Source organism: Oculina patagonica, chromosome 2 (genome assembly GCF_052425735.1).
Source record: "Oculina patagonica isolate OP01 chromosome 2, crgOcupat, whole genome shotgun sequence".
Classification (NCBI taxonomy): Eukaryota; Metazoa; Cnidaria; class Anthozoa; order Scleractinia; family Oculinidae; genus Oculina; species Oculina patagonica.
This window is the reverse complement of record NC_135759.1, coordinates 20,852,289-20,879,049: the sequence shown is the minus strand read 5'-3', so window position 1 is coordinate 20,879,049 and position 26,761 is coordinate 20,852,289. Positions and strand designations below refer to the sequence as shown.

Genomic DNA, 26,761 nt, shown 5'->3' with positions numbered 1-26,761 from the left:
GCAACTTGTGGAAAGCCCTACCTTTTTTCAGTTAAAGGTATATGAAAGGGGTACAATTTCCGTCAAAAATGGTATATAAAAGGGTAAGGGGTTAGAACTTGGGGCGGAGCCTCCCCGTATAAAACTTTTTGGAGTACCCCCCCCGGGCAGAGTAGCCTTGGAGTTCTCGTCAGCGGACCACATTTTCGCAGTCTTAGGTTTTTGCTAATAAAATAGTCGAACAGCAGAAGCCCATCAATTTACTCACTTCTATGCTGTGGGAGATGGGGAGGTGCCCGCGTATGACGAGATGTGGCAATGTCAGCTACGTTGCTTAGCAGCAACCTTGACAAGCGCAAACCAATAAAGCTGGAGACAATTTCCCGCGCCTCGCAGAAGCACTGAGAGAACTACTGCTTAGCAACATCGCTGACAGAAACTGCGGGCTCAATCAGTTTAAGACATGTTATTCTTTCTTTCTTTTAATGTCTCTCCGAATACTTTATTCACTAAAAATTCAGCTTCTCATTTAATTCGATTCTATTTTGTACAGTTCCCACTGAAGTAAATTTCACTGACCTGGGCCTATGGAAAAGTAGGTTGCTTTTCAAACTTGAGACCTCGACAGAAAAACAAATGTCAAGAATTTTTTTTTTTTATTGGCATTTACATTTCTCCTCTTCCTTTTGGTTTAACTTTCCCTCGGGAACCTCAGGAAACACCTCTGACACTACTTCCCTCTAAGACAGCAACGCTTTGAAAGGATCTCAATTTTCCATAAGGAAGACGCTTTTTACATTCGTTTTGCTACTATATTCTGAAACGCTTCAGTGTCATTGTAGCTTCCTTTTCAAGTGTCCTGTACGATCTAACACAAACAATAGAGTGAAAAAGTACCGTCTTTGGAAAACTTTCGTAAACTATACCAAAGACTTCCTATTTTCAGTTGTCCAATCAGAGCGGACAACAGAACAAGTTGTGACGTCACTTTGGTTTGAACAGGATCACGGGCTCAGTCAAGCAGTATTGTGGTCCGTTTGTACAGCTAGTTGTCACGCAACACGACACAAATAACACCTAGCAATAACGAAGATATCTACCCGATAAAGTACTTCTTCCTTCACCTCCCGGCTGTTAAATAATTTCCTATTTTAAATTGAATAATTTATCTACACATTCGCAGTGTCTAGCTGACAAACGCAGTGTGAAGTGTTCTAAATTCCTGCGGTTTCAACGTGACACAGTATTTGTTGGATTTCGTGTGTGACGGCATAGGAATTGTGACTCGCCCCAGTTGAGGTGCCTGAACCTTCTCTTGCAAAACCTGTATTACAGAAAATAAAATTAATAGATTACTAAATTGAATGTACTTTGTTAGCAGTTCGTTTACAGAATCGATAAAGGCAGCAATAAGGAGAAAGAACGCATGAACAGACGAACAAAAGAACGGATGGTCGGTCGGTCGGACGACGGCAGGATCAATTAGTGATTAATTAAAAGCACGAATAAAAGAAAGAAATTACCGTAAAGATCCTATAAAGCCCCCTGTCTGGAAGTTCAATTCCCCCTCCATGCTCAAGAACATCGTTTGAAACGGGGGGGGGGGGGGGGTGGGCTTAAAAAGCGATAAAAAGAAATAACTATCGCAACCTCCCGCAATCTCGCCCGCCAAGAACTACAATCTCGGATTCAGAATGCAGTTAAGGTAATATAGGGTAGAGAAAGGTCAAGCAAAAGACAAACAAAGCTTGAAATTACCTTGGAAAAGGTTGGTGACAAGAACGATGAAAAAGAACTTTGTGATGTTCCTCCTGGGTACTCAGCTGCTATCAACTTTTGTATTTTGCCTTGGAGCTACAAGGAAGACACAGATTATGAGTTGTACTTAGGACCCAGTAAAACGGCCAACTTTGATTCTTTTTAGCGAAGTTCATAGTCTTATGCAAAATTTTACTTGGAAACCAATATTATATGAATATGTGCAACATTCCGGCTTTTTAAGTCAAAGTTTTGTCAATCCAATTTTTTTTTCTCCAGTGCCCACCAGCATTTCAAACTTCGTATCTAAGTCCAACGTTTTTCGTGTATGTACCGAACTTTCTTCCTAGCGTGCGTCCGAATGTCCCAATGCAACAGTCTGTGACCAATGCAATTCTAGAGATTTCTTTCCCATCCCCCCACAGAGCGGTTGTTTGTCTACTTACCAACAACTGCCTGAGTATGCATTTCCCTACCAAAACACAGGTAGTTTAAACGATAAAAAATCTTGATGATTTGGTAAGTGCAGAATGCAATATGGAACAATTGAAAGTATGATGTTTTATATATGTTCGTGTTTATTTGCTTTATTTTACTTTCGGAAAAACTGTTCACAGGCTACTTGTATTCTTTCCCAGGTGTTCCTTACGCTAATCTTTGCAAACGTAACACAACACTTTTGTTCGTTTGTAACAAAATACTTTTGTCTTCCTTGAAAATGCGATAACATGAAACTTTTGTTTTTTGTTTGTTTTACGGCGGCATCGATGACATTTGTTTAATTTAATTAAGTTACGGTTTAGACTGCACAAAAGATGATTCTCAAAAACTAAAGAAACAAATCTAATCAAAAAACATATTTTTCGACAGGTTTTTTAAAACGCAGTACAGCTAGGATATTTGTTTCCTGGTTATCAGGTGTTCATGCCGAAAATCCCGGTGCAAGTTTTTGCATACCTAATTACGAAAGCGCTGTGAAAGTTTCAAAATCTAATTTAATTAATTTGCGGTTTTTACTTGGCGCCAAGAAGTCTGCAGGAAGCCTACCGCAAACACGCAATACAAGCGATGTTCATGATAGTTCCAGAAAACAACGAAGACTAATCTGCGCATGCGTTTGGTGTAAATTACGTTGAGTAGTACCACAAGGAGAGCAAAGGGTTTTCTGAAACAAATATATACGTTTGAGATCTTCATATGAAAGTAACGTAGATGTGCTCCAGGTTTTACCTAGGGGTACGGTTAGGTGCTCCCCACCCCCACCCCTCCTCAGGAATAATTAATTAATTGTTTAATTAATTAATTGGTGATTAAAAGTTTACACCGCGTTAGCGGTTTAGTGGTTTAGGGGTTTAGCAGACGCCAACCCACCAAACCATCACAATAGTGCATTCTGCACTAAAAACGGCAAAGCCAGGTACACACCTCTTCTTTCTGTCGTTTTAGATCCCGTAAAATAGCTGCTCGCTCCACCAAATGATTAGCTGGTGTCAATTTACTGAGGGCGGGAACTAACCCTGTTTGCGAATAAACCATAAACAGTTTAAAAATTTTTGAGACTGGTATGAAAGTTAAAAACTGTAAGAAAGCAGTCGGCACTCAACGAAGACACACAGGGATAGGAAGCACTTATGTCCAGTTAGAAGTCAGCTACCTATGGGCATCGCATTGATGATGGTCTCCTGCCCTTAAAAAGCAAAGAACCTCGAAATTTTGATCATATACAACAGGTCACGGGTAGCGCAACGGCATCTGCGTTAATACGATTTATTATTAGACCCAAACATTACCTTACTTAACTTTTCGAGCCTTTTTTCGTCGTTTCAATTAAAAGATAATCCTAAACATGATTCCACTCTCAATACCTGAATTGGATACTCGAATGGAAACGAATTCTCACCCACAACAAAAAGTGTATTTAGAGTTGTATTGACAAAAGGAAAAAACAAATAGTTTTTGACGCTTGTCAGCCAGTCTTCTTTACTTACCTGGTTTTCTGTTAGAAATGTCAACCACTTTTGGAAAGGCACTCATCTTTTGCAGGTTCTGTCAAAGGAGATCGACAAATGACGCTACAGTTAATACCTTGAAATAACCAGCTTACTGTGTTCACCTCTTGAATTTTTTTTTGTTATTGAGCCTAAAACATTGAAGGCGATCATTAAAGGCGACCATGTCACTAACAGCAGTGACGTCTCTGACAGCTCTTACCTCAAGCAATTTATTGGTTTCCCGCGTGACCGAGTTGAGGCTTGGTATTGAGTCTTGTACCATCTCCTCGCTGGCTTCCTTCTCGCCTTGTTCCTCAGAAGGTTCTGAGCGAGGCTGAATTCTGGGTGGTACGTAAATTTTAGGTAAGTCATCCAGCTGTTCCTGTGGTGACAAAAACCAAATGTATAACGGTCAGACAAAGGGAAAAGAAAGGTTAAGTCCAATCCAATCCTAAAAATCAGAGGAGCCGAGTGGCTTATCGGCGACAGCGCTTTACTTCCGTTTCCAAAGCGAAAAGCGACTTAGTTTGTTTCTCCCCCACCCCCATCCCCCCTCCCCCCTCCCCCTCCCCCCTCCCTCCCTCTCTTCTGCCCCCAGCATTTGTCAGAGTGCCCCAATATTTCGCCAGAACATATTCACCAGTGTTCTTGGGATGAGAGACGCAGCGAGGGAGTGAAGTGTCTCGCCCAAGGGACAATGACAATGACTGACAAAGACAGGGGGAAAATCCACTTGGCAGATTGTTGTGATTTTGCTTTTTAAATAACGTTGATTTCATACAACTTGTCTCGCGATAAAATGGCGAGGCCGGTAAAGGCAGAAAATTGTGAAGCATTGCCAAATTTGCTACCGGATAGTTGACAAGAAAATATTTCTTTCATGTGGCATTGTACCTTCAACTGCTGGCTCTTGAGGCGTATATTTTCATTCCTCAGATGTTTCAAAGCAATCTTAAGGGAGTCCACCTACAAAGCAGAAATCGGAACAATCACTACAATGGCAAGGCAAGTCCGCAAGGCAAAGACATATCAGTCATCACAAGCGGGTGAAATGTCACAAGTCAGTGAGCCTTGTTGTCCATCTAATTGGCTGAAAGGCAACGCAGCTTGATCTCGGTGCAAACCCTACATAAGTTAATAAAAACATTTCCCGCGCGGTTACTTACGCGCGCTTAAAACGTTGTGAAGAAGCGGCAATGATAGAAAAGCTAGCAAGCGACCAGCGTAACCTAGCCTTGAAATGAAAAATCTGTTGACGCGACCTTCAAGACCATACATGATCATCTCAATTCTCAGCTTGATTTGCTTCATTACTTTAAGAAATCCTCACTGAAAACATTCGGAAGAAAAAGTTCCTAGCTGATCGGGGTTATAAGTAGCTGATGTATGTTTAAAACAGTAAACAGTAATTTTTACGCCTTTTCTCTTTCCTTTGTCATGAGGACATGCTTACGAGGGAATACAAAAACTGCCAGCGCTATTTCTGATTGGGTAATAAGACTCGGAATTTCGGATAGATGGCTTCCGGGATATATAGAACTGTGGCTTAGTGTATTAGATTACCTGGGCGAGTACTATCGGCGAATCCTTGATCACCACTTGGACAGGCTGTTGACCTACCCCTGGGCCACCCCGCAGGGGAGAACCTGCGCCGCCCTTAACAGCAGCTGCGCCTGGTGATTAAGAAGGGAAAAAAAAAAAACAGAACAATATGAGCTTTATGATAGAGTGAGGGATTAGGGATATCCCTGAATATGATAAATGACCTTGTGGAAAACAAGCCATTTCTACTGAAAGGAGAAGTCACCTAGTAAATAACCTTAACTTATATCAGGATTTTTGAATCCTTGCTTCATAACGTCCTAACTGTTTGGAGTTGTTTAAATAAGGTGAAGCTTCGAGCCAAGTGGCCCATACTTGCAAAAGCTTATCCCAGTTTCTATAGCATTAGGCCGCTAAGAGTATTTCTACTCCCCCTGGTCCATCGCAGGGTTACCCCCAGCATTAATTCGCCAGTACCCATTTATACACCTGGGTGGAGAGAGGCAATATGATAGTAAAGTGTCTTGCCCAAGAACACAACACAAGTGACCCCAGCCAGCGTTCGAAACACGAACGCGTGTTGATCCGCGTTCGATCCGGAGTCCAGCGCGCTAACCATTACATGTACACCACCGCGCCTCCCATACTTTTTGAAGTAGTAAAAGGAAATTCGAAAAAGTTGTTTATCAGTCAATGACACAAGCCATTAGAAACAATTCCCAGTTCTCAAAGCAGCAGCCGAGCCTATGTGACTTCCCGCTGGCACACTAGTCGGACGTTCTACCTCTGGGCTACAGGAGACTCGCGAGAGCAGGGCCATATAACGTTTAATTGATTAAATACTCATGAATCTATGTACCTGCTACAACAGCCGCGATGCTAGATGACGAAGAGGCATGGCGAGCAAGGTCAGCCAACAGAGACTTCTTTGAATACGCATCTAAACGTTTCTTCATTTCGGCTTTCTCACGCTCCAGGGTGTCAATATCGTTTTGTAGAGCATCCATGGTTTCTTCGTATTCTCTGAGAAAGCGAGCGGGCCACAAAAGATGTGTTACATTTGGAAAGTGTATTGGGAGAAAGCTATCACGTAAGTGTACAACTACATCGCCTGATTCTCGACTTGTCTAATCACCACATTAGTGCAGGTAAACTCTGCGTTCGAGCCTAGTAACCCATCATGCCAGCACTTATCCAGTTTCTGTTGAATCACACGACCAGGAGTATTTTTAGTTCCCCCCTCGCCCACCCCTGTTTGGGATGCTTGTCCATCACAGGGTTTCCTAAGCATTTAATTCGACGGCACTCATTTTAGCTGGGTGGGGACAAGTCCCTCTTCCCTTTTATCGAAAGATGGGATCCTAAACTCATTCGGGCACTTTATTGCTACTGTTTCTGCCTTAAAATGCTGTTCCTCGCGCTCCTTTCTTTTTTGCTATCCTAGAACGGGACAGTGTCTTGCCAAACAACCTCAGAACATCCAACAAAATGTAGGGAAATCACCAATGTGGAGAATTTAACTTCGAACTCAGCACTGAAAAGGTTAAAAAGACAAGACCACGTGTTATAATTTACACTCACTTCTCCTTTCTTTGGAGATCCTTGTTAGCTTGTTCCATTTTACGATTTGAAGATTCCACTCGTGCATCAGCCTGTAGAGATAACGTACTGCCAGTAAGGTCATGTTTCTCTATTTCAATTCCTCCTTTTTCAGTGCACGGTTAAAGTACGAAATCAGGGAATTGTTACTAAGAATACTAGAGTGGTTTTCTATTCACTGTCGGCGCTTTTTTCGTCCGCTCTTTGCTTTGATTTTGAATTTGTATGAGTTCTCTAATTGGTTGAAAAACTCACGTAACTTCGTCTAACCAGAAGTCCATCAAATAATTTATGAAATTCTGATTTAGGCAATGAGAACAAACAAGTATGTTCGGCCAATTTGTAGTGAAGAAATCAAAACCAATCGTCAAGTGGGTTACGACGTTCTGATTTTTTTGTCTAAAGAAGCATTTTTTCTTCTTCTTTTTTTAATTTATTGCAACACAAAGAACACTACTTACAAAACAAAAACATACACTACTTACAATACATTACTTATAGAGCGGTTTTCACTTGTGTCGAAAGTAAATTGCGTTTGCTTTGGTTTTGCATTACTACGCTTAGTGATTGGCTTAAAAATCTCGCGCCACTTGCTCAGCCAATCAGAACAAAAACCAAAACTAATCCTGACTCGCTCGCGCACGTTTTCCCGCGCTTTGTGCCAGCTACATGTATTTGCTTCGAGTTTTGATTGGTCCACTGAATTGTCTGTGTCCTTTGTGATTGGCCAGAGTAATTACTTTGGTTTTGGTTTTACGACACTCAATTGAAAACTGCTCTACTACACTATGTACTATACAAATTCTTTCACTACTATTCTACAGTTTTTTTGAAATAATATAGCAGTTGCTATTGTTTTAGTGGCTAGGGGCATTGTTCCTGTTGTTTGTTCTATTGTTCTCTCAAAGGGAAGCGAGCCATTCATGTGAGATCTTGCGAGAGCTGCTACCCGACTCAACAAAAATGCATTTGTTTCCTCGATCATTGCTAAGAATCATAAATCAGCGAGTATAGAGCAGTTTTCAATTGAGTATCGTAAAACCAAAACCAAAGTAATCACTCTGGCCAATCACAAAGAACACAGACAATCCAGTGAGCCAATCAAAACTCAAAGCAAATACATGTAGCTGGCACGAAGCGCGGGAAAACGTGCGCGAGCGAGTTACGATTGGTTTTGGTTTTAGTTCTGATTGGCTGAGAAAGTGGCGCGAGATTTTTTAGCCAATCAGTAAGCGTAGTAATGCAAAACCAAAGCAAACGCAATTAACTTTCGACACTCAAGTTAAACCGCTCTATACAGAACGGGTGTTCCTCCTACCTCTTTGTTGATGTTCTCAAGACGCTTCTCCAGCAGTCCAATTCTTATATTCGCCTGACTTATCTCTTCATTCTGGTAAAGCAAGGTAGAAAGGGCAATGCGGAGATAAGTATTTGTACCATGCTTTGCCTTAGTTGCATTCCCTGGCTTGAAATATCGAATACCTGACTGTGTCACGGATTTTAGCTAAATTTAGACATACAAAAATGGCCACCAAATTAATTCAAATATATAAAAAAATTACCACTCAAAACAGCGTAGGAACATTTCAATAACACAGCAAACACAAAAAAAGGTACGGATGGACACAAATTCCAGAAGATTAAACGGATTGTGATATAAGTTTTTGAAATACAATTAGGCTGCACAGTTTTAAAAGTTAGTCTCATTTTTTTGTAAATTTTAATTGTAACGCCTGGTAGACATATTTATTTGCAATGAAGCTATGGTTTTTCCATTTAGGTCCATAGAAGTCATTTCTTCTTCGCTAACATTATGTTTCGCAGCAAGTATTAATATGTATTTATAAAAAAAGAATAAACATAGCCGTGACACAGACTCTTTAAGGTGTCAGTTCAAAGAATTTGGTGTCATGTCAAGACAATACCCCAATTTGTCTGCTTAAAAAACACCGTTCTCGCTCCAAAAAAGGCTTTTCAGTAATTAATTACAGTTCTGATAAAAATAATAAATATATTTTGTCGTTGTAATACCTTAAGCTTCATGTTTTTCTTGAGGTCCATGTACTCGTTTTCCTTCTGAAGAAGTTTCTCTTCCACGCCAGCTGAATCAAACAGTTCTGACTTGAAGGCCTTTGCGCGCTGAAGATACGGCGGCTCCATCTTAAAAAAACACAGATATGCCATGTGGTTAGTAACAAGAAGATTGGATCTGTCGTGTGCTATTTCAGTGGACTGTTAGCCTGCAGGCGTATTTTAGTGAGCGAGTGCGCGTCATCTTGGATTCGAACTTGGGAGAGGCTTGGGAGAGATAAAAGAAGCGTCCAAGGGAGTAGGAGTGAGGCTCCCTGTCCTCGTTCCCATTCTCTCGCCTCCACCCACTACGTCTGAGACATCAATTGCAAGACGAAATATGCAAACAAAATTAAGCAACGCTCGCCCATCACAAACGTCTGCATTGCAGGCTAATGGACGGTCAAATACATTTGCTTTGCCTTCGCATTTTCCGAGCTCTGCAACTGGTAAGAAAACTTGTACTACATGCTCTAAACAGTTTTTCGTGTTCTTAAAGTCTTTTAAGTGACGTGATAGTCATGCAAGACACCTGGGCGCGTTTGTCACACAGAAGCGAAGAACAGTAATTTATACCATGCCATAGAAAATACAGCCAATCAGAATACAGGAAAGCCGTTGTATATTCGACGGTATTCAACCCAACCTTCCCATCGTGCGCTGCGATTGTATTCTCAACAAGATTTAGTAAGCGTATTTTCTATGGCATGGTATAAAATAGTTACACAACACTTTCTCGTGGTATACTATGGAATATCCCACTTGTCACTTGTATTTTCTTGGTATACACACTCGCCTAAAGGCTCGTGTGTATACCGAGAAAATACAAGTGACTCGTGGGATATTCCATAGTATACCACTTGAAAGCGTTGCATAACTAGTATGTATCATACCTTAGATTCCTCCTTAGGTTCAGCATCATAATCACCTTCTTGCATTTTGGTCACAAACGAGTACAAGAAAGAGATGACTTCGTGGAAAGTTTGACTGAAATAGAAAAAATAAGCATGGATTTATTAGAAAAACAAGTATGCATTTATCTGAAAAGGCTATTTCATCACAGTGAGCAAATTACAGCTACAGTAAGTAACAATAAGTTCATAGTAACTATGATGATAACTATAGGAGCTTTTCAAGGAATTTTGCGTTTGAGAAATATTGAACTTCTAACTTCTTTCTTTGTAAATATTTACTTGCTCTACCATGTCTTGGTTTCACCTTTTTGTTTATTAATTCAGTCTATTTAGTTCAACTGACCTGACAATATCCTTACATGGAACTTCATCTGTCTCAAAAACCAACACTGCTACATCGCTAGCCATCTCATCAAGCTGACCACTGAGAAGGTTTTCATTGTCTGTATGAGCGAAGAAAAGAAGCAATCAAAATTTTATCTATACTTAAAATGCTCAGCTACTGAACTGTGCCAGGAGAAGAAAGGTTTTGTGCAGTTAGGTGTCCATGGGCAAAAACCAGCTATCGTTGACATGGCTTTCCACTCTTAATGTATGTAAAGCCCTGTATGTAGTTGTAACATGCGCGCTTTATAATACCATCATCCAAATGTGCCAAATTACGTTTATTTACTTGTAGTACCTCCCAGGAAATAAATGGTTTAGTAAGTCACCAGAACTTACCAGCTAAACTAGAAGCCTTCTGTGCCACAGCCGCGGCTAGTTCCTGGCAGAACTTTAGTTCAAGACTCTGTTGCTTGGCACATTCAATTAGGGACTCTTGTATCTGGAAAAAACAACAAGCTTGTCACAAACAAGATACGAGACAAAACACTGACGAGAAGATGACTGCTTGAAATAACTGACAAACAGTTACAAGAAAACATACCACGCTTTTGCATTTACGCCTCAAAACAGGTGTGAAAACTCTTGCTTACAGTAGTGCAAGCTCTTGTGTGCTTGTTATTCTACTGGTCCTCTACTGCACGTGGAAAAGTTGCTATTTGGGGGGGGGGGGGCTATGGGCAGTGATCCTTTTGTTTGTATTGTTATCTCGTTGAGTATCAAGCCATTCATGTGAGACCTTGCAACCCCTTGCTTAAAGTCCAGGTGTCCACCGTATTTCTTATTAAATTTTTTTTACTTGACAAAGTATTTGTTAGGTAATTATTACGGATAAAAGATTGCCACTTGCTACAAACCTTATCAGAAAACGACAGCGTGCTGCTCTGATCCTCTGGCATTCTCCTTTTGATCTGAACAATAAAAGAAGGTATAAACTTCGAGGGAATGTACAAAGACATGTATATGACAAATTGAAACCCATTATCAATCCAGTGGCACACTGCTGCTAGTGCTGCTTGTGCAATAATTTTTCACTGCTTTAATTGTAATTCTCAACGTACCTTCCTACATAACTGTTGGACTTCAACATTTCTCAGTTCCATATCTTGCACAAGTTCACCAAAGGCACTTCCTTCATCGCAGTTCTGAAACACAAAAAATACTTGTTAGCAAGAAATAAATGTGAGAGTAATTTAGACTAATCGTAAATAACACACCTTGGTAAACTTTTTCAGTCTTTCAATCTCTATGGTTGCACCTTCTGTACCAGCTGTAAAAATCTTCAGTTCATCAGCTAGGAACTCAGAATGTGACACAGGGTTACCAGCCAAATGGAAACGAACCATAGTCTGAAAAACAAATCCAAATCCATTAAGGGGTATGCATGGGTAGAGAATTAATATTAGTGTTTTAAGGCCAGTAGTAAATAGCATTCCAGCAATTTTCTTCATGAGATCTGGTTTTCAGTAATCATTTTAGTAGAAAGCTTGTTGCTGTCCCAGCAATTACCGAGGCAGCACACTTATTTAAGAGTGGATTTCAATTGAGTGTCGAAAGTAATTTGTGTTCGCTTTGGTTTTGCATTATTACGATCTGCCATTGGTTAAAAAAAAAACTCACATCGCTTTCTCGACCAATCAAAAGTGAAACCAAAACCAATTGTGGCTCACCCACACACGTTTTCCCGCACTTTGCGACAGCTACATGTATTTGCTACGAGTTTTGATTGGATCACGGGATTGCCTGTACCCTTTGTGATTGGTTAAAGTGATTACTTTGGTTTAAGTTTTACGACAGCAATCCTTGTCAGCATGGCGCTGGAATACTTACAGTGTAGTAATGAATTGCTTTCTCTAAAGGTTCCATGGCAACTGTTTCATCCAACTGAAATAACAAACAAGAACAATGTCACTGCAAATGCTATATGGTATGATATACATACTATATGTATTTTTGCTTTATAGAAATCGTAAGGATAGCACTCAATAAACATCACAGTCAGAAACCATCACTACAGGGTAATCTTTTCTCAATTCTGATGTCACTATTACATCTCACACTTAGAAATTATCCAATAAAAAAGATTCAGTCAGTGTACAAAATTTAGTTACCCCACCAAGTTTGAAAAGAACAGGTTTCAAACTCACTTCAAAAAATGCATTCAAAAGCTTCAGCACTTATAGATGCTTGTATTGTGTGTGACAAATCTTGTCACACAGTGCCAATACAATGTCTGTAAGGAGATATTGCAGTAACGTTCAACATATTCCTCTCATATTTGATGCAAGTTACCGGGTACTCAATTACACCATTGCTATCTATTTTTTTGTATCTATAAGTTTGCTGGTAAGACTTGATATGATCAGTACTTTCAACAATTTTATTTATGAGATTAAAATAATTATGCTGTCATATTTTAAAGTTTGGCCTAAGATGTAATAATAATTATTATTAAGTTTGCCATTTACCTGGTCTTTCTTGAACAAGTCAATCAGTACATCCACAGCTCTCTCGTGAGCTGCCAGTTCAGGGTATATACCCACTAGTTTGTTAAACAAACCAGTATCACATTTATCAAGAGCTCTGCGAAAAAAACAAACAAATTTACATGACAAAAAGATCAATGGCACAGCCTAAGCTTCCTTAAGTATTATATATTATACATTATTATTATTATTTTTAAGGCAAAGTGATGCTCAGAAAAATATCCTCAACATATTCCTACATTCATTGTTAGCTAGTTTACTATAAACTTAAAGTTGATAAAGGCCAATTAGCTGTCATTGAATGCAAATTAGGAAGAAACATAATCTACAGTTTAGATATACCTTTCAATATTTCTGACAACTGCCTGAAGAATAGCAAGCTGATAAATCAGCCCTGCAGCAAAACTGAGTCCTTCTCCAGCTTCCCCATGAATCTTAACTGGGTCTTCAAGGCATTCTGCTATCTCATACTGCATGAGAAATGAATAAAATCAATAAATGACTGAAACAGAAACCCTCCAAAACCTAATAATTTTTAGCAAAAATATGTATGCATTATAGTAATAGAACTATCACATCCAAATTTTTGGCAGCATGTAACAAAAGCTGGAAATTCGTCTGTGTTTGCAGGCTAATACAACTGGAGTCAGAATTGTTAAACTTGATAACTAAAAAGTAATCATTTTCATAAGAATATAAATTATTATGACTGGTTATTAATTTGATGCTTACCTTTTGTCTAAGTTGTGATTGAAGCAATTCAGTCTTAAAAGTAAGCCGTGGGATAAGTAAAAGCAGCAAAACACTTTCATTGTCACCTGCAATGCAGTTAATCAAATTAAAGGAGCCATAACATTTCTCTCACACTACTTTTTATCATCGAAAATCAAGCATTTTTGTTTTCTTACCTCCTCTCCTTACAAAAGACTCAGGGAGAAATGAGTGAAGCATTTTGATCTGTTCATTGGCCTGCTGTATTTCAAACTTTCTTAACTCATTCTCGAGTGTCTGTAAAAATAACACAAAATAGCCTAATAAGAAACCATTGTCAAATTGTGACAGGCTCACATTTGTGGCAAAGCCAGGCAATACAAGTTGTTCCGAACTGAAATTTTATGTTCATTTTGTGTAAGGCGCGTTGTGTATCTACCAAGTGGAGACTAGGTCCGAGTGATGACACGTTGTGAAAAAGAGACGTATGCTCGATGTTCGGGTTGAAAAGCAGATGAATATTGTATCGAATTTTGTTGCGTTTATGGAATTAAATCGTTTATTTTCACAAGTCAACAATTAGAACTATCAATCATGAAACATTATATTTTTCAGTGGCTAAACAAGGGACTAATACAATAGAAAAAATAAGATGGACAGCAGGGCTCGAGACTAACTTTTTTGCTAACTTGCCAAGTGGCTAGTGACAGCTTTGATTCCACTAGCCAAAATTGATTTTCTACTAGCCATATTTTTCAAGTATATATATTTTTTCTTTCACCATGAGGGAGGGAACATATTTTATTTTAAATTCACACCAATAAAATCTCAAACCATCTAGACACGACTTCATCAGGTATTCATCTTTATCCGTAGTGTTTTTCTTTTGTTGTTGTTGTTGTTGTTGTGCAGTAAAATACCCTCGGATATCCATAACATGCGCGTCGTGTCAAAATACTAACTTGTGTTGCTTACCAATCACATGTGCGTCACATACTAGAAGTCATCGAAAGAAATCCTTTAGTCGTCATTTGGCGAATTAATGGTAAAACACAGTCGCCAAATGCATATTTTGAGTCGCCAGATCGTAAAATCAAATAGGGGCTAGTTGAAAAGCGTTGCAGGAATTTAATCTAAAAAAGGACTGAATACACAAACACACAAGAACATAAACAAAACAATCTTATCACAAGGTCTAAAATAAATAGATGATATGATGTAGGATTTTGTGGCCACTAACTTTGTGGTAAACGTATGGAACCATAAGAAACTTCGAGGCAATTAACATGGCGGTCAGCGATGCATAAAATGAGACACAATCCAAATGCATTCACGACGTACTAAATGTTCAAGGGTTTGCAATGCATTATAGGCGATTTCTAACACGGCAAGTTTTCGGACATGTGAGGATCTTTTACAGCAAAGGAAAATGATAGATTGACTTCTTTTCACTATATGAATGTTTTAGAAGAAACGATCTTCCAATTTAATTTTCTGAAAGGACTAAATGTCAGAGAAAGTTACTGTTATAAATCGTCAACACAGAGAAATGTAATCGCCAGCCATTTTGGAGACTAAACCAGAATTTTTAGTCGCCAAGGTTATAGATAAAGGGAGGGCATGATCTCAGGTTACAATCAACGTAACGGTGAAGTTGTACTTCAATGTCTTAGCAGAAAAAATTTCCTGTCACTCACCGCTTTCCTAACAAAAATTCCTCTAAAGAACTCTTAAAAAAGTTATTGTAGCGGTCTGTTTGCTTTTCAATACTTCATCATGTGCACATTCTTAGTTCTTTTCTCTCTGGAGCGACTTTAATAATTGCAGTTTCTTTGCACTTGAAATATTCACTAGCCATTTTGGCTAGTGAAAGTCCAAAACCTACTAGCCAAAACTGCATTTCTACTAGTCTTTGGCTAGTTGGCTACCGTAAGTCTCGAGCCCTGGGACATCCAAAAAATAATTTTATATTGAGTTATGTTTGTTTGTTTTATAGAATTCACAGTGAGCAAGGCAGAGGTGCACTCTTATCCCGCCCAGAATAAAACCATTTTTATTTTTTTAAAACTGCTAAAAAAGAACACTGACAAGCTAGTTTGAAAAAAAAAAATGACCCATAACAGTTAGGTTACACCCTGTAGATGCTGCGCAACACTGCAAAATTACTAGTTACTTGAAATCATTACCTTTGTGAAAGTCTTAAATTCAGCAGCCTTAACCTTGAAGTCGATCATTTCAGGTGAAGGAATGTCAAGGATCTTCTGTTTCTCTGTGTCTTCTTGCTGTACCTGCATGGCTCTGTTATTTTCCTATTGAAGAATTTAGGAAACATGGAACATTACTCCTTGCCACTTTATGTAACAGTAACTGGAGTTAAACACAGGCACTGTTGAGTCACTTCCTTCTCCAATTTGTGTTAGACTGAAAAAGTCTTAAGTTCCAACTTTCTAACCTTAATTTGAATTGACTCTCACCTGAAGTTTTGCCACCAATTCCCTGAACTTAAGAATTGTTTGCTGATGATCTCCTATACTCTCCTGTGCTGCCTCCACCATACGCTCCATCTAAAAACAAAGTAAACAATTTAATCGTTAAAAAACCCAAAAGATTGTCAGCCAAAAGAGGCATGTTTCCATGCTGTTGCTCAGTTTTTTTTTCTATAGACTAAAATAATGTAAGTATTGTTAGTTTTCTTTTTCTTCTATTCAACAAATTATGATTGTATTTTAGTAATGTAAGTTACTCTCCCGTAAGTAGTGTAAGTAATCTTTTTGTAAGTAGTCTTTTCTTTTTCTGTAAGTAATGTATGTAATTGTATCAATTGATTTGTAAATAAGCTTTTTTGTGTGTGTGTTGCAATTAAATAAAATAAAATTAAAAAATTAAAAATTAAAAAAAAATGTTGTTGGTCAGTCTGTCCATCAATCTGGTGCTCCATCATTCGTTTGTTTGTTCCCTTGTTTGTTCATTGAATTCTGCTTTGTATTGCAAACAAATTCCAATAAATATTGATGATTGCTGTCAATAATTAAAAAAAATAAGTTTAATTTAGAAATAAGAAGATTACCTTACCTCACGAACTTTATTGTTGTTCATTTCCAGTTCTTCCCTCAAATCATGTTCAGTTTGGATATGATTCTCCTCTAGTTCTTCATTCAGATCTCTTAGAGCTTCCTATGGGCATGTAGGAAATTATTTCAGATTATTTTTATTAATCATTTTTGCACCAAGTACTGGTTTTTGCAAATTATTTGCATCACAACAAACTGGTTAGACAAGTTGCATGAAATATTATGCACAGCCTTCAAACTGCAATTAGTTCTATTAATTATCCTCCTATTAATGCTACAATTAATTAACTTAAATTCTTCCCCTGCACGCAAAAAATGTCAATCTGATGGCATACATGTACCTCTACTAAGGCCCATGACTAGTTGTCCTTCAAGTTGTAAGACATTTTGCATAAAGAAACCAACCAATCAAAAACACTACACAGAACTCTAGCTCTATAGAGCTATGTCATACATGTAATGTATGAAATTTTTCAGATCAAAAATCAGACATCTCTCAGGCAGAGGAAAAATTGAGTATGTGCATATTTCACACTAGAATATATTATTGCCTAATGCCATTACTCACCAAATCAGCAACATTCTCCCTAAGAGTCCTGATTTCCTCTTCCAATGTCAAGTTATTATCAGTGAGAGTTTCCACCATTTCTTCAGCTCCCAATGCAGTGTCAACCTACCAATAATAACACTAAATGTAAGCAATACAGTTTTGAATGTAACACAAGCATTAAAGTTTAAATATATAAAATTATATGTTTTGTATTTCTTCCAACAAAGTAGTGTCAAAGCAGCTGATCAGAACTGAAAATAATAATACAAGTTGAGTGGACACACCTGTTCTTTGAGTTCAGCCAAAGAATTTTCAGCTTCCTGAAACATAATTACTTGAAATCAGTAAAACTCTAAAAATTTAAATCCAAAATGTATGAGCAGGTTGATCTAAATCCCACTAAACACTGTTTGAACAGTACTAACCTGAAGAGCTTCAGACAGCCTGTCTCTTTCATTCTGTAGTGATGTATTTCCACCCTGTAGGTCTTTGACTTGCTTCTGCAATGCCTGCATCTCTGATTTGTCACTTGCTTGGACCTCTTTAAGCCTGAGGTTTACAAACAATGTCAGAGCTAACATGATTGCTATACTGTATATAAAAACCACTGGTTTACACAGTGGAATCTAAACCTTATTGCTCTTTCCACAGTCAAATACTGCAATTCTACACCAGATTTTACAAACTCCCCAATTTTTGTTTCTCTTGACCCAGTATAGGATCTTGTTTACTAGTCAGTGTTATACATGTAATAGCAGTGTCATTTCAATTGTTTTAGCACATTCCTCACCTCATGATTGCTTCCTTAAGTCTGCTGTTTTGCTGCTCAAGTTGTTTGACCTGTGCATTTGCGGCAGCACCTTCAATACCTTTAAAAAGATGACATTAAAAATGTTTATCAGTTAAGTTGATTGAGAAGCCATTTTGTCAAGTTGTCTTTAGCACTTTCTGCTATAATCATGCCATAATGACATCACTTACATTGTAACTGTTTTTTTTTTAATTAAAAGAAACTATCAGGTTTTGTTATAAAATGTAGACATTCAAGTCAGTTTGGAGGAATGTAGAAGTTAGTTTCAGAACCCACACTCAGACAGATGGGTTAAAGCACATTTTTAGTCCTTGAAAGCAAACTCTGTTCTACCAAACAACAGTTCAATCATTATGCTGTCAAGAGGACAGTGGCCAACACTTCAGTCTAAAACTTGGCAAAACTTTTCATAAACTGCCAGTTTATATTTGGCCAACTGCCGAGCAACCGTTGGCCAACATACAATGTACTGATGACAGTTTTTTCTGGGCAATGCAGTTATTCATTATCACTACTCGCTTCATTATCAGTACTCGCTCTTGTCGTGGGTGTTTTTTTCATAAAATAGTATTCCACTGAATAAAGTCTCACCTCCTTCGCTGATTTCATTCTTGAGAATTTCCAAGTCAAGAGTAACTTCTTCCAGCTTATCTTTCATTTGTTCATTCTCTTGCTGTAGGGACTCCAGCTACAAACATCATGAACCACAGTTAATACTACTAGTATCAAATTAATACAGAACACCTTGCTGGTAGCCATTTCACTCCCAGCAGCATTCTAGTCTAACATTAAAGAAACTAACAAATATTATTTACAAGGCTAAAAAAGACCAATACAAAATAAGAGTTCCTCAGATTTTAAAAAGGAACCGAACGTTTTCGACAAGTCGAAAACGTTCGGTTCCCCCCTTTTTAACATTTTATATTAACCTTTTTTAGCCTTGTAAATAATATTTTTACCTTTTTAGCGAACATTACTGACAACATTAAAGAAACTAATCCCAAATTTTGACTTTTCTTGTGAAATAAAGAAACCCAAGACAAAATGGAGAGGTTGCAGACAACTTCAGGGACTGCATAAATCTTCTTAATAAACTGACATTAAATTTTTTAAGGCACTTTTTATGTACATGTATATTTGCCTTTATTTTGCAATACAAGTACTGATTGAAACTTATAATAGCTTTTTGTCAACTACCGGTACAAGACATACACCTCAAGTGCCAATATTATAGATGGCTCATACGTGTGAATTTTGCTCATGCCTGTTGCATGCGACAAGCTTACAGTATGGTAGGACTTGGGTCTTATTTACATGCTCACTACTTTGATGTGACAATCAGAGGGCCAACTGGTGCAAGTTTGTTGTATGTGACAAGCTTATGACAAGCCTATATAAATCAAACTTACAACTTGCTTATGATTGCTGTGTACTGTATGACAATAAACCCATCATAGGATTTTAAAACATGTTTTAAAACCCTACTGATGACAATAATAATTATAGTGTCAGACAATAAAAGTTGTCTATGTGATTTTTGCATGTTGTGAACAGCAGCCGTAATACTAACACCACATGTAACAAAGTTGAACTGTCTAAATTAGCCCAAAAGCACACTGTGGATTTGATGTTTAGTAGATAAAACAATTTGTATTTAAGTATGTCACACATACAAGTTGTAATAGTCATTTAAAAGCAATAAACATAATCAAACATGCGACTCATGTAAAAATTGAAGTAAATACCCTTTCTTCAGCCATTTCCTTATCCAGTGTTGCCATTTCAACAGCTTCCTGCAGCTCTGTCAACTCCTCACTGTGTTCCTGACGATTTTCTGTAATCTCTTTAAGCTCCTATTGAAAGAATAAAAAGATACATTAGATATGTTCCATAGCCACTTCAGATGTGATATTATCCTCCTGAGTTACAAAACCTAGACACACCGGAAAATTATTAGTAGAATTGAGTTTTGAAAAATCTAAAACCAGCTCATTATCTTTCTAAAAGTGATCAAGCAGGATCAGTTTCGAAGTCAATGATAATTTTTTTTTATTTTAATATGCTAGCATTGTTCTTCAATAATTAATTTTTTGATCATGCATATCCTCAAATCTGTACTGAATGTGTGGTTCCAGAAATTTCCATACCTTCCCTCTACAGAAGGATTGGAATTCCTGGGTGTGGGGAGTGGGTCTCAAAGGCCAAAAACTTTAAGGAAATTAATTTAAGAATTTAATTGGAATTTTCAGAGGGGTGGAGAGTCTTAGGAAAAATCCCTTCTCTGAGTGAGAGTAACCAGTGGATAATTTATGGGACTATCGGTACACAATGTAATTGCTGAACTATTTTCTTGTTGCTATGCCATTCATCAAAACCAGGAACTTTCTTAAGCCCCAGCAGGGATGGGTTGGGGGCATTGTGTTTGTAATTAAAATTTCAAATCAATGTTTGTTATATAGTTTGTATTGGAAAATAAAGGGGATTGTTCTGGGTTGTTGTAATGTCAGGGCTCACTGATAGCAATAATTTTTAACTAGCATCACTGTTAGAAATTAGTTTCCCTGTCCAGGTTACAACCCCCTTGACTGTTGAATTACTTTCGACTAGTAGTACAAGCTAATGTAAGAAATATTAATTTTTCCAGTTTTAAGCTCACTGCAAAATGTATCACGACCTGTGGTTTTAACATAGGTGCTGAAATTTTTAATCAAAATGCTGCTAAAGAAGCACTTGATTTGTGCACATATAATCATAAAATATCTCAAATGTCACAGTTTACAAAAAATTTATTTTTTCAAGACCTGATAAATTAATAAAATATCGGAAAATTGACTGACCTTTTTTGTAGCATTCAGCTGAGCTTGTAGATCTCTCTGTGCTTCTTGCCATCTTGTCTTATATTCTTGCATCTACAGCAGCAAAACATCATCACAAAATTACACATTCAAATAAGTGATTGTGAATAGCAACCAGTAGCAACAAAGAGCCGATATTGAAATGATGAGAGGGCTGCATTAATGAGTGAAAACAACTAAATCTTGAGGATTCAAAACATTTCACAAGTAGCAGTAAATAGCTAAGAGCATTTGCTGCTCAAGGCTATGATAAAATTGGAGTTTTTGGTGACTAAACCTGCAATATTTTATTACTGTAAGCGATAAAAACTAACTTGACCTATAGTTTGTTGACAAAAGAACAGCTGGCAATGACATTTAATCCAATAACACATCACCATTTGATAATTCATGACATCTAAAATGGCATTGTAGGTGCATGGCTATTAAAAAAAACCTCTGTCAAATGTTTTATTGCTGAAATTAATACAAGTTTCAAACATTTCTGGCAAGAAATTTCATATTATAGAGAGATCATAGCTCAAGAAATAATTTGTAAGCAATAATAATAATTTTAGGCCAAATGATTGAATAAACATAACAGTTACTAGGTAACACTTAGGCTAAAGACAAATTTGATGCATGCATAAATAATAAAATAAACAATTTATGGTGGATTGACAAGAGAAAAATTTTAACCAATTCCACGTTGAACACTTAACATTAACATGTTGTGGGTTAAATTTGTTTTTGGTTTAAATCTATCAAACCAGTTTGATTTTTATTTGCCTTTGTTTTAGATTATGATATAGCGAAAATATGTTAAAGCAAGGGAAAATACAATGTACGAATGTAGCCTGAGCCAAGTACATCTCAAAAAGTTAAGAGGTTGTCTGAACAGAGACATCAGGAGAGAAACAGATCTGTGTCTTTTTCAGGCTATAAATTCACTACATGTACATTGTACAGTACCTACTAAGAGAGGCTTACATACAGTGTACTGGACAACTGTTGTGGATATTGTACATGCTGCAGTTAAATTTGTTATTGTCTCATATTCATTATGAATCATAATCTCAAACAAAGGAAAATGATAATCAAATTGTTCTAAACTGAAAAACAAAATTTAAACCACAACATACACATAACAACTCCATGCAAAGAGTACAGGAGAGGGAGAATTCTAAACTATAAATTTGAACTAACCTGCTCTAGCTGCATCCTTGATTTCTCTAATTCCTTCATTTTAGCCTTGTCCTCCTGTCGTTTACTCTTTAGAGTCCCTAGTTTCTCCTCTAAATCAACAACAGCTTTTTCCTTTTCAATCACCTACAAAAAAAAGAAATATATGCATGAACATGCACCGACTAAATAATAACTGTCATGGAAAATCTTGTTTTCGAAGCATTCATTTTTCAATCCAGGTTGCCCTGTTATTCACTGGTGCATGCCATGTTTGCAAGAATACTCCTAGTTAGACCAAGAGAGGGCTACTGTGAAAGTAAAGCATCTTGCTCAATAACTGTGTAATAGAAAGACACAACCAGGGATCAAACCTAGAATCCAATGCAATAATTATTCATTAAGGAACACACTCTCAATGATATAATCATCAAGATGTCAATCACCATCTTTTAGATGAAGTACAGACTGTGGTCTAATAAATAATGTGTTCAACATGAAACACAAGTTCAGGGATGTCGCTAAGGGTCAGCTGCCGGCTAATTTCACCAGCTGAAAGAGAACTAAAATTGGTCTGAAATTTCACACGAAAACAAAGACTTAGGTTAACTTTTAGAGCTGCCAACAGAAACTTTAGCCAGCTGGGCTTATTGATTAGCCCAGCTTAGTGTTTTCTTAGCTACATTCCTGCAAGTTACTCGGCATAAACACAGGCAAAACCTTCATGCAGTGCTCTTGGGTAAGAACTTTTCCTCTCACTTTGTAACTCGTATTTCACGAATTTATCCAAATTTGACAAAGCCGTACTCTTATGCAATGCCTCTAGGGGCTCTTTGATAGGAAAATCCTCTTAAAACTCATCTATCAATGCATGTATTTGTGAAGCTTAAGTCACAATACCAATACCCATACGCACTATACAGTAGTTCAGTGACACATAATAAGCAAACTATCAACATTCCACTACCTTCTTTTGAAGTGCCATGTATTCATCAGCAGATACAGTTGGCCCTGTAGATGCCTTTCTTTGGCTTGATAACACAGGAGAGGCAGCAGCAGCAGGGGACTTGCTAGGAGGACTATCTAATGCAGGCTCTGGAATAGTAGCCGTACTGGTTTTTGGTGTCGCAGACTTGGAGGAAGGAGGGGAGGGTTTACTGCCGGCATTCTCCAAAGAACCTCTTGATCCAAAAGACTGAAAAATAGGGAGGTAATTTTATCAATACGCATGTCTTTAAATATCAAGTTTCACTATAATAGGAGTGATATGTGTTGCCACAATCATGTACATATGCTTCTTACATTTTTCACCTGCAAATTAAAATACTTGGAGAAGTGACTTGAATCAAAAGAGGGTTTTGGCATTGATACTAAAATACAGCTATAAATACAGCTATGATTTATTGTGGTTTAAATTTACCCTTGGTACAATTTGGTTTTCCTTTTGCTCTGGTGTATGGTAACATATGGTTATAATAAATATAAAACTTGTAAAGGATAAAACTGAACTATAACTAGGGTAAAGTTAATTGAACCATAACAGATGCAACGTTAAGTAACATAATTATATAGCTGTCAGTAAATCCTATATTGTCAGCACAGCTATTTTTCCTTAATTTCTGGGAACTGTCCAATTTGGGATTAAATTTGGATAGTTTCAATTAGGATTTTTTGGTAAAATTCACAATCTGTCCAATTTAAAATAAATTGGACAGTTTCGTCTCGGCCAATCAAATCGAAGAAAACACAACATGTGATGGATATTAGCCAATTAGCACAAAGCATAGCGTCAGCGCTGTAAACTGGTCGCATTGTGAGTCGACAATGGCGGAATTTTATGGAGCAAGTTTGCTACGTTTTTCTATTCCTTTTGAGCTTTTCAGCAATAGAAACAACAAAGAGAAATTTTCTACGTTGTCAGAAGAGGAGCTAGCTACACTAAGAAGCAAAAACCAAGAGCAAAACACCTCCAATAGTACAAAACTTGGGTGACCGTAAGTGCAGCGAAGCGAAGCAAGAAATCTGTCAGATGTTCATCGCCAGGAGGCATGAGCTAGATGCAATTCTTTGTCGTTTTTTGCTGAAATTCGAAAAGAAAAGACGGCGATGAAGTACGAACGATATAGTGGAAAGGAGTATGTCACATTCAAGAAGTTGTTAAGCTCTTCGGACACTTTGTTTACGACTTTCATTGATTGATGCAGTGTTTTCACTCACTTTGTAGCAAGCTTCGCAAACTCAGGTGAATAAAATTGCACTGTTTTGTTTAAGTTTTATTTGTGAAGACAATGCTCTGAGTGAATTGCATGTGCTGTGTTATGCCTACTATTGTTGAATGCTTTTCCCGTTCTGGACATAAGTTTTGTTGTTTATGCTGGATTCACTGACTACAAGCTATATAATTAATATGTAACCGGACTACATGCTTGTCCAATTTTGGAAATAATTAGATTCAAAAAATTCCTCTGACAGCCAAATTGGACTCGGCCTACGGCCTCGTCCAATTTTGGCTGCCCTCGGAATTTTTTTCATCAAATTATTTCCAAATTGGACAGCATGTAGTCCAATTACGTATACAAATAAACTCATACCCTCTCTTTTCTCATTGATGCTGGCAGTGGAATGGAGGTGCCTCCACCAAGACTACCACGTGTTGATGAGTTGCGGGATGGCGATGGAGAAGTTGGCGCATCTTCAAGCACTGCAATCTGAGACTGACGCACAAAGATTCCATGGTTCTCTGCACACTTGAAATATTCTTTACCCTGAACTAAAATGATTCAATAAAGACAGAAGACATTAAAACAGTTTCAAATGCTAAACAGTCATTGACACATACATAGATCTGTATTAATTATACTTTTATAAGAAATATCAAATCAGTGAACAGATGAAATTAAATAAGCACTTTCCTACTCATTCAGGCATGTCTAAATCTTTTGGGGAAGTAAATATATTTTCATATTTTTTGGCGCAGTTCTAAAAGTCACTATAAATCTCACAAAGGGATGTCCTTAAAAGCCAGGAGCTGGCAGAATTAACCAACTACTTGTTTGAAAACAAATTTAATTGATCAAGACAGATTAGTTAACTAAGTTTAGACTATCCATTTAAAACAAATGTTCAGCCATTCAAACAGATACACTGTACATGTATTTATAAGAACATAAATTGAAGACAACAAAAAGTCATATCTTTTTGGCCAACGATTTCTGATAGCATAATAAAACTTGTTACTTGATCCCCTTTACACATCAATCATTTTACAACTACTTTGGACTGAGATTATTGGAACTTTGTGCTCAAAACTAAGGAAATGACACTTCTGAGGACCTAAAATTAATTTCAAAATTTTGGAGAGAGCATGCTCCCAGTCCCAAATTGCTCAGGAATTAATGGTCACTATCCAAAGACTACTTTTCAAATTTTGCCACCTGCTTAAAATGTCAGAAACATTCCTAATCACGGCAAAATAGCACCCTAGGGGGATGATCAAAGGATTATTTTGGTTTCGAAATTTTCGATTCTGGATGGGATTTTTTTGGGTAGGAAATTTGGCAAGTATTTTTTGGGGTGGCTTGATTTAAGTAGGGATTTTTGGGGGTATTAAAAACAATCTAAAGATTCCTGCCTTTGCCGCATAGTTCTGCGAATAAAGTACAAACACTGAACCTGTTTCTAGATAATGTTTTTCTTTGTGTTATATCTTTAGATCATTCCCCCTTTCTGAAAAATTTAATAGGTCAGAAATTCGGCATCGGATTTTTGGGGGGGTTGATTTTTGGTCCAGGGATTTTTGGGGCTTTGTTGGAAGCCCTAGGGATTTTGAGGGGTCTTGATTTTTGCCCCCATTGGATCATCCCCGACACTTCAAATCTGGAGTACCCCCTGGGAATAGCACACTTCTGTTTTTTATTAATTTTTTGCCATATTAAGCTTATATTTATGCTGATTTGCACTATATTAATATTTTGCTTGAAAAATCTTCAGATTTTCAGTTCATACAGGTTGATAGGTCTGCTTTGAAAAATGCTTTATTTTAATATTAAAAACTTATCTCTAAAAATAAATAGAACTTGATTATCAACTGTCCAAATCTATTGTCAAGTTTCACAAATCACTTACTCTTAAATTAACTGATTTGATCGCCATCGAAGAAAGATATTTATATATTATTTTAACTGCAGACAGTACTGTTTCGGCCTTCTGGGCCTCATCAGTGCAGTATATTATTTTATAAGCTCATTGATTAGCTTTCAGTCAATTTCCACTGATTGAATTTCTGCTTATTGAATCTTAGTACTACGGATTATGAAAACAAATACTGTTTCATCACATACCTGTTCCATCATTTTTCCCCTTTGGTTCATCCAGAATAACTCCAATCCATTTCCCAGATGCAAACATGGTCGCTCCAACATAAGCCACAGTGCCCACAAGTCCTTTACCAACAACTTCCACTCTCATTCCAGTTTTTGCGTTAGGCCCCGACATTTTGTTCTCGATTAAAGATGTAACAGTATACAATTTTTTCTCATAAAAAAAGAAGAAGCTTTTCGATAAACAGAAAAAACTATTTAGAGACGAAATATACTACATTTCTTTCTTCGAGCACTCCTTCCCAAAATGGCGGCCGCGGTAACTACGCATGCTCAGATTTCAATGTTTGTTTTCGTGCCCAGGCCGCCCAGACCATTTTTTTATCGAGGCGCGCGTACACGCGCGCTGAAGCGCGAAAGAATTCCTCGAGGATTTCCACGCGACCATTCTCGCGCGTAATATTTTTTGCCTTGTTCCCGAAAATCAAAGAGGATTGGAACTGCTTTTAACCCTCAACGAAGCTGGGAAACCTGATGTGAATAAAAGATAGAAAAAATAA

The 26,761-nt window shown here is 37.5% G+C and overlaps 1 protein-coding gene across 4 annotated transcripts; it reads right to left on the bottom strand.

Moving 5' to 3' along the window:
• Positions 1-445: 445 nt before the first annotated feature.
• On the bottom strand, positions 446-26,529 carry LOC144643497 (dynactin subunit 1-like). 4 transcript variants are annotated; one of them, XR_013568914.1, is made up of 37 exons: positions 26,223-26,528; positions 24,474-24,652; positions 22,850-23,077; positions 21,907-22,029; positions 20,704-20,775; positions 19,612-19,719; positions 18,458-18,554; positions 17,846-17,924; positions 17,481-17,604; positions 17,340-17,375; positions 17,074-17,178; positions 16,507-16,608; positions 15,909-15,998; positions 15,621-15,743; positions 13,632-13,731; positions 13,456-13,541; positions 13,066-13,193; positions 12,706-12,820; positions 12,068-12,121; positions 11,455-11,586; positions 11,299-11,382; positions 11,095-11,148; positions 10,577-10,679; positions 10,197-10,296; positions 9,833-9,926; positions 8,901-9,029; positions 8,188-8,259; positions 6,852-6,922; positions 6,130-6,293; positions 5,292-5,401; positions 4,623-4,694; positions 3,949-4,110; positions 3,726-3,783; positions 3,163-3,254; positions 1,738-1,833; positions 877-1,303; positions 446-825 (listed from the first exon to the last, which is right to left on the bottom strand). XR_013568914.1 is itself a non-coding variant. In XM_078502766.1 (36 exons), the coding sequence occupies exons 1-36, from the start codon at positions 26,374-26,376 to the stop codon at positions 1,166-1,168; spliced, it is 3,834 nt and encodes a 1,277-aa protein (XP_078358892.1). In that variant the 5' UTR covers positions 26,377-26,528; the 3' UTR covers positions 446-1,165. The 4 variants fall into 4 exon arrangements, 3 of the variants coding, with proteins under 3 accessions (XP_078358892.1, XP_078358894.1, XP_078358893.1); XM_078502766.1 differs by having other exon boundaries at positions 446-1,303; XM_078502767.1 differs by lacking the exons at positions 446-825; positions 877-1,303; positions 1,738-1,833 and adding an exon at positions 1,870-2,244 and having other exon boundaries at positions 3,144-3,254; positions 26,223-26,529.
• Between the last annotated feature and the right edge of the window lie 232 nt (positions 26,530-26,761).

Excerpts from the sequence above, each read along its gene's own strand:
- LOC144643497 (XM_078502766.1), bottom strand. The coding sequence starts at position 26,376 with ATGTCGGGGCCTAACGCAAAAACTGGAATGAGAGTGGAAGTTGTTGGT. Across the intron at positions 20,776-21,906 it reads CAAGGATGCAGCTAGAGCAG|ATGCAAGAATATAAGACAAG; the intron begins GTTAGTTCAAAT and ends TTGCTGCTGTAG. Across the intron at positions 17,179-17,339 it reads TGGCTGAACTCAAAGAACAG|GTTGACACTGCATTGGGAGC; the intron begins GTGTGTCCACTC and ends TATTATTGGTAG.